At 44.1% G+C, this 8,011-nt stretch overlaps 1 protein-coding gene across 1 annotated transcript; it reads right to left on the reverse strand.

Annotated features, from left to right (window-relative positions):
• Positions 1-479: 479 nt before the first annotated feature.
• Positions 480-8,011, reverse strand: LOC119564522 (keratin, type I cytoskeletal 19-like). The gene is made up of 8 exons (XM_037886880.2): positions 7,340-8,011; positions 6,254-6,336; positions 5,397-5,553; positions 3,765-3,926; positions 3,162-3,287; positions 2,696-2,922; positions 1,738-1,868; positions 480-854 (listed from the first exon to the last, which is right to left on the reverse strand). The coding sequence occupies exons 1-8, from the start codon at positions 7,922-7,924 to the stop codon at positions 829-831; spliced, it is 1,497 nt and encodes a 498-aa protein (XP_037742808.1). The 5' UTR covers positions 7,925-8,011; the 3' UTR covers positions 480-828.

The following is an 8,011-nucleotide window of genomic DNA, read 5'->3' on the forward strand; positions in this document are numbered from 1 at the left end:
TAAGGGGCAGCCTAGAAGTGACAAGGCCTGTCTTCCAGAATTATACTGAGGCATTCAGTCTCCACAACTGTCAGCCAGATTCTTTCAGCTGTGCTCAATTCACCTTTTTTTAAAAAAAAAAACAACCCTAAAATTTAGCATAGTGTTATGAAAGAAACCCACAAATTCACATAAACCTGCCCATATGGGCTGTACATATAGACTGTGAACAATCGCAGTTTACACAGTAACAGGCAGTGTCTGACCTAGAAGTTAGGGCTGGAAAAGACGTGCTAAGTTCGCTAGTGCATTCCCTCAGCCCCACTGGACAAAGCAGAATTGTTCTCCTTAATTTATTGTGAGGAGGCTTCCACCACTTCCCTTTGGGGACGATGGCACAGTCTAACAGACCTATCTGAGCGCATGGCTTCGTGGTTAACCCGGTACCAGAGACCACTGAAAAGTTGGATAGAGGAAACCATTTCCCAGACACAGGTTTCTTGATTGCATCAGGCAGAAGCAAAGTTTTATTGGAGACACTTTTTCAGCAGAAGGTAAATTACCAACCACGGTACAGATTAACTCAAGTAAGTAATTATTGTAATTAGACACAGAGAGCATCACAGATTGGAAGAAGCAAGTATCATGATAGGCAGGAAGGTGGACCAAAGCTCAGATGGGCCCCTTAGGACACTTGTGTTGGCATTAGCAGCGATGAGTAATTCTGAAGAGCTCTTCTCCATGCTCTTTGCAGAGGTGCACAGTGAATGTGCTGGCTGAGCTCTCGCTTTGTGTATGGATGGGTCTTTGCTGGGTGGGTCTTGCACTGGAAGATGCCGGTTTCTCTTCTTAGTCACAGATCTTTCTGCCGTGCCCTGGAGAGGGATAAATAGAACCATTACTTTGCTTAGAAAGCAAGTAAAACCTTCCCTGCAGCATCAGGCTTTGAGATGTGCCTATTTAACATATACCCCGAGTGTGGGGGCTGCACACAGACACCCTGCTGACTATAAATTCAGATGAGCTCCAGAACTTCCCCAAAATTGTTTATGTGTTTAGAATACAAAAAAAGAATACAAACCCCACAGGTTGGGCGAGCCGCTGTGCTGGGAATGCACAAGGGAAGCTCCTTGTGCCCTTCCCCTGGCCTAGTCCATCCCCTAGACACCCAGCTCACTCTGCCCCCAATGTGTTTTATTTTTCCTAGAAAGAAAATGTAAATTGTTGTGCTCTCCCCACGGCTGGATGCACCTCCCGGAGATACTGGTTGTGGCCTTGGATCCATTTTCCCATCCCCGACCAACACCTTGTTGGTTCCGTCTCTCTGTTTTAAGGACGTTTTACCACCTCTTTCGTCCTACAAAACACCCAGCCTCCATTTCCAGCCTCTTTCTCCAAGTTCTCTAGACTCTCTCCCTCTCTCTCACTGCTTCCACTTCAGGCTACCTTTCTTTTCCCTCTTTCCTCCTCCCTCTCTTTTAGCTCTCTTCTCCCTCACTTGCACCATTCATAATTCATAGTGAGAGAGTCACAACTGCATTTGATCCTGTTTCTTGATAACACTCCCCATACCATACCACTGTTGTGTCACCATGTCCTACCAGACTCTCCAGTTGCCTTACAACAGGGTCCTGAAAGGTGAGCTACAGCACCTCACAACCACCTAACAGAGAGTGGGTTTGACAGCTTTTCTCTTGCCCTATTGGTAAGAAGAGGACTAAAGAAACATTTTCCCTTATACGGTAAGTCAGTTCTTACCTTTTAGATCACTGGGGTGGCAAGACGTGACATGGGGCAGAGAGTGGGAAGATGAAGAGTAGGAGTGGGACGTTTTAGTGACTGTTCCTCCTCCTATTCCACCTCCTACGCAAATCCCTCCATCCGAGCCACTGTGACAAGGAAAGAATGTTTGGTGAATGAACGAGAAACCAACCTTACAACGGCATTGTAGGTTCAGTGAAGCCATGTGACTTTGCCTGTCCTCAATCGCTACCAGTCCAGCAAAGAGCCAGGACCTGTCCAGCACGCCTGTCCAGCACCCTCACTCCGCTTTGTCCACGCAGAAAAGCGAAAGTACATCACTACAGGGCGAGTCATTCTCCCCACTAACTTTGCCCACAAAGGATGAATTAGTCATAGGCTGCCATTGCCAATGGGCTTTTTAAACAGGGTCTGCTGACTCCCTTGCTTCCAAATCAGGAAAATCTTTCCCTAATTATTTGTACCATTTGTTTCACAACAAAGTGAAGTTGGGGAGATGCCAGATGCTTGGGATAAAAGAAGGAATGACCTGGACTTTTGGCAAAATCTCAGACTGGGTCTTTTATGCAGGTTTGAAATACTTAGGTTAATGTCTTGTTACAATTCTCTCTCATTTTCACAGCTGCCTCTGCACCCCCGGCTTCTGTCTGGAGCAGAAATGGCAAAATATTGCAATTAATCCTCTCCTCATGGTAGTTGTTGCCCAGCACATACCAGGAAGTACACAACAATACGAGATGATGCTATATCATTAGATACAGTATTAGAAGGCAACTCGTCTCATTAGAAGTTCTCCATTCTGCAGACCCACGAGGCGGGAACGAGGTTTGGATCAAGCTTTGGATACCTATCTAAACTGAATCCCCACACTCTCTGTGATTTTAGATCTCACACATTGCACAGATCACAGCATAGGTGTTTGCTTTATGCCCCGCTGTGTCTGTAGTCTACGTACACAATGTCACGCTGTCCTCCTTCCAGCAGGCAGCGGTAAGTGTGAATCTCCTGCTCCAGTCGACATTTGACATCCAGGAGAACCTTGTACTCGTGGTTCTGGGACTCAATTTCTGCTCGCAGGTCAGCCAGTTGCTGCTCCACACAGGTGATCTGTTGCTGTAACTGGCACAGGTGGCTGTTGTAGCGACTTTCGGTTTCAGCCAAAGAGGCTTCCAGATTGTCTCTCTAAGAAATGAAGCAAAAGACCCACCTGTACTTTAGCCATGCACTAAATTAAACCCATTTCGATGCAGGAAGTTGAGGATTTCAACGCAAAAATAAAAGCAAATCGTTGCTAACAATGGGTGTGGCAGTGATATCATCACGGCTACATAGAGTGCCAGGCCAGGCTGGTCCCCGTCAGTCCAGAAATCCAGACGTCAGTGTGTCACAGGTGAGATATCAATGGTGACAACATCACATACCTGGCTGAGGTGGGCTTGCAGATCAATTTCCAGGCACTGCAACTGACGTCTAAGTTCAGAGACCTGGCTGTTGCACGACTCAACCTCCTGACTGCTTGTGATGACCTCACGATTCACCTCCTCAATCTGAAAACCAGAAACCCAGAATAAAGAGCTTCAGAGGGATTTTTTTTAATTGTCAGGTGGATCTAGTGAATGTATAAAGGAGTGGGTAACAAAAGATGTAAGATAGGCAGGGGCTGGGCAAGTTTTCTGCACACTGGAATCAATCTCATCTATTGCTTGTAACTCCCCTTGCTATTCGAATGCTAAGACCCCTCACAACTTCACCAGTAATTCTCTTCTGTCCTAACTGACAGGCTCGCCCGCTGTTCCACCAACACACCTCAATAATGACATGTAGCAAACCCCGTTCTTCCATGAGACACATACACTGTGTATACACAGGGCCTCCATCCCCTGTGCACCTGGTCACTATACATCTATGCTGATGACGTTTAGAACATATGATACAGGAATAAATTCTCCCCGTGGCATGCACGTGTGATTCAGAAATAGCTCCTGTATTTTTGCTTGAGAGAGTTACAGTTGTGATGAATTTACCTTGCATTCATACCAATCTTCAACCTCTTTGCGATTTTGTGCAATCATTGTTTCATACTGGCATCTCATCTCCTCTAGGATTTGTTTCAGATCTGGGCCAGGACAGGAATTGACCTCCACGCTGACATCACCAGTGGACTGGTTTCTCAGACAATTGATTTCCTGCAAAGATAACCCAGATCAGCTTGTTTGAAAAGAAAACAACATGAGTTGAGTTCTCTGGCAAGTGAGAGCAGCATGCCACTGTCAGTGAGCCTCTACGTCCCGGGGCCCATTTCTGACAGTCACAACAACTGTCTCTGATGCTTCTTCTCCAGTATACACCCAGCTCTGGTGGGGAAACCACAGCTGATTTCCAAGCAAAGCTCTACAGTGAGTACTCCTGAGGTAAAGAAACAGTGGGTGTTTATTGGTTTGTGTGATGGTTAATCACAGCAAATTAAGGAATTCCTGACTATTTTTGCAGCAAAAAAGGACATGTTTTATGCTTCATCTTCACCTGGGTCTTTTTGTCACTGGATCTTGCATAAGAGGCGATTTCCTGTGATATTTCTGCATTATGCTTTTTAACAGTTTATGTTTTCACAAGAGCCATTTTTGTGTGTGGCTCTTCTACACACCGAATCCAGTCAGCGCATTTCCACTGACATTTTTGTGGCATCCATATTGTGACAGAATTAACTTTGATGAATGAAAGTCACTCATTTTCCTGAATGGGTTTGGACTAGTGTTACAGGTTCTCTTGGCCTCTTTTTGACAAAGAAAGAAAAGGAGGACTTGTGGCACCTTAGAGACTAACCAATTTATTTGAGCATGAGCATGTAGCTCACGAAAGCTCATGCTCAAATAAATTGGTTAGTCTCTAAGGTGCCACAAGTCCTCCTTTTCTTTTTGCGAATACAGACTAACACGGCTGTTACTCTGAAATGTGACAAAGAAGTCATTCTTTATCTTAGATTAGTCACAATAGGTTGGCTCTCTTCATATTTTTTCCTTTCATATTTACATTTCAAGAGAAGGGAGCTTGGTTCAGTGCTTAGAGTTCCTGCCCTACTCTTCCTGGATCTGCTACTGAGTTTCCAAGTGATTTTGGGCAGGACACTTCTTTTAACCATTCCTTAAATATCCTGGCTTCGCAACAGAGAGAATACTAGCATCACAGGGATGTTGTTAATACTAATTAATTGTTTATGAAGTGTTTTGAGTTAAATTAAGTAATGGGCCCGTGACAAATCAGCTGGAAGATTTCTGCAACTCATCTCTAGTCTCTAAGGTAGCTCTCTCCCCTTCCCCTTTTGCAGAGCCCAGGAGCTCCCAGAAGCTTGACATTCGTTCCTAACACTCAGGTCCTACATTGTTCACAAACCTTAGATGGCTGGACCTGAGCTCTTGGGCTGCTTGTGACAATTACTCCGGCACAGGATCCGCCCTCTTTATATTTCAAATTAGAATGAATATGATAGGCAACGGGATTTGTGAAAGGAGTAATTTCATAATAATGCAGATTATTATTAATATTCTCTTGGTCGTAGTTGCAGTTGTGCCCTGGTGTTTTAATCAGGATCAGGTCCCCACCGCTGTAGTAAGTAATGTACAAAATAATTTTTTTTATATACGGGAATGAGCTCCTACCTCCTCATGGTTCTTCTTCAGACAACACAGCTCTTCCTTCAGGCACTCAAGCTGCGACTCCAGGTCAGACCTGCACAGGGTCAGTTCGTCCAGAACTTGGCGTAAGCCATTAATATCAGCCTCCACACTCTGGCGAAGGGCCAGCTCAGTCTCATACCTAAGCCATGGACAAGAAAGACAGAAAAGTCAGCCCCTGGCTGAGCCCACCATTAAGGAACTACTACAAAGATGTCACACACTAATTTTTCTGCACGTCCCCTGGGAAATAATCAAAACCCTTTTCTTTTTTAAAAATCCATGGGCCAGACTCTCAGTTGGTAAAAATCTGCATAGCTCCATTGCCTTCAATGGACTCTTGCCAATGTACATCTGTTGTCCCTATATTTTAGCCCATTAAACCTCACAAGCAAACTCTTTGTTGCCTCAAACACTCTGTCCTAGAAATGCCCCTATTCTGGCAACTCTAGAGTCAAAGACCAAAGGCACATATCAAAATCGGAGATCGCCACTTATGTGTCATTGTTCCCAAGTACTCCCCTATTGGTCTGTCTGTATCCATTGCTGTCTTTTGTCTTCTAGTGGGATTGTCAGCTCTTTGAGGGTGGTGAGTGTCATTTTGTTCTGTGTTTGTACAGTGCCTAGCACAATGGGGTCCTGGGCCATGACTGAGCTTCATAGCTGTACTCTAATACAGATAATTAATAATAATAATAAAATCTCTCAAAAACACAACCTGTCATGAATCAGGAATTCCAGTAATTCTTGGTTGGGGATTTCTTCATTTGTCAATTTGTAAATAGGATGTGAGGGAACAAGAGGAGAATTACAGGGTTTGTCTGGTACAGAGAGGTACTCACTTCAGTCTGAAGTCATCACCTGCCATCCTGCTGTTATCAATGTTCAAAATGATCTTATTGTTGTCTAGGGTAGTGCAAACAATCTGGAAAAGAATAGGGTCCAGAGGATTTTCAGCTCTGAAGTCTCTTCACTATGTCACATTCAGTGCCACATTGCAAATTTCAGTCTTTTTACTCTCCCAGTATTCAAATTCAGACGGATAGGAGGCACAGAAAATTTCAGATCCAAGGAGAAATGTTTGAGAAATGTCCAAGTGTGTGAAGTGAAATAGGTGAAATGAATGAATGTGTAAAAACACGCTGTTAAAATGCTAACAGTTTTGCAATTATAATTAGTGCTCCCTAGTGTCTGCTATAACAAACCTCACATTTTCAAACTTGGTCTATGGTTCGTAACTATGAGTTTATATTTTTTTCATCGCAAGACTTACATTACAGCTCAGCATTTGGCAGGTATCTCTCTCCTGCACCCTGTGATTCTGTCTCCTTTGTTTTTCCTATCTGGCTAACTCTTCTTCAGAATACACTTGGAAAATATTTTAAAAAAAAATTAAATTGCCCATTCAAAACCATTGGTGACAAAGTATCCTTTTTTTCTTATTGTTCTTTAGGAGAATATTCCCCGTCCCCACCCTCACTTCTGTATACGAGCTCAAAGTTGGTTGAAATAGAAATGAGATTTTAACTAGAATCCGGAAAACTGATGACAGGATACAATGTAATAATGAAGATAGCTCCATGGATTAATGAATGAATTTCTCTTCTCATCTCCCTTTTGAATATAAATATTTTAAAACATCCTCTTACAAACTTCATTCATGAGGAGTATTGACCAGGCCCAGAATGTTCCCTGCAGATGTAACCTTTTTCTCTATGTGCAAATCTGGTCAAGAAAAGGCAAGTTGTAAATGGATTCATGAGTTTTCACACCCTCACTCGTAGTTCATAAAAGCAGTTGCCTTAATTTATGTCTGCAAAGAACATTTTACAAAAAGTGAAATATTGCCTCTCACAACTGCCCTAGGATCTGAACACAGACTCAGAGGGAAGCTCTTACAATGGGGAATGCAGCCAAAAAAAAGTCACCTGATTTTGAAGATCTTCTATTTCCTTATAGTAGCAGCTGTAGTCCTTTGGTACACCGGAGTGTCCATGCTGGGCATACCATTCCCTGATTTTGCACTCTAAGGCAGCGTTTTCTTCCTCCAGGCATCGCACCTGGTTCAGGTAAGAAGCCAGGCGGTCATTAAGATTCTGCATGGTCAGCTTTTCATCACAGTTGAAAAATACGCCATCTCCACAAACACCACCACCACCAAAGCCACCACTGACTGCACCACCAAAGCCACCTGCATATCCACAGCGGGTGCTGCCACCACTGAACCCAATGCTGGAACAACCTCCATAACCGTATCCTGGGACACCTGCTCCTAAGACACCTCCATAGCTACCTCCAGAAAAGCTACCAGCACTCAGTCCCGCTCCACAACTCGCTCCACCACTGTAACTCCTAGCCGAAAAGCCTCTACCGGGGCCTATCCCATAGGAGCTATATCTTCCAGAAGAGATGGAAGAAGTCCTTCCTCCACCACCACTTCCAACCACACAGCTACCACCACTACTCCTCCCTTTGCTAGAGAGAGTAACAGTCTGCTTGGTGCTGCAGCTCATAGCGACAGCGATTAAGAGTCCAACCCAAAGCCCAAAGCAAGAGGCACAGCTTGATATGAATTCAGACTGCAGATTTTCTATCCCCAC

The sequence above is a fragment of the Chelonia mydas genome, chromosome 27 (genome assembly GCF_015237465.2).
Source record: "Chelonia mydas isolate rCheMyd1 chromosome 27, rCheMyd1.pri.v2, whole genome shotgun sequence".
NCBI lineage: Eukaryota > Metazoa > Chordata > Testudines > Cheloniidae > Chelonia > Chelonia mydas.

What these genes read in the sequence shown, in the direction of transcription:
- LOC119564522 (XM_037886880.2), bottom strand. Translation starts at nt 7,924, where the DNA reads ATGAGCTGCAGCACCAAGCAGACTGTTACTCTCTCTAGCAAAGGGAGG. An exon ending in TGCAAGCCCACCTCAGCCAG is followed by an intron (nt 2,923 to 3,161) that starts GTATGTGATGTT and finishes TTCATTTCTTAG; the next exon opens with AGAGACAATCTGGAAGCCTC. An exon ending in GGAGGACAGCGTGACATTGT is followed by an intron (nt 1,869 to 2,695) that starts GTACGTAGACTA and finishes TCCTTGTCACAG; the next exon opens with TGGCTCGGATGGAGGGATTT.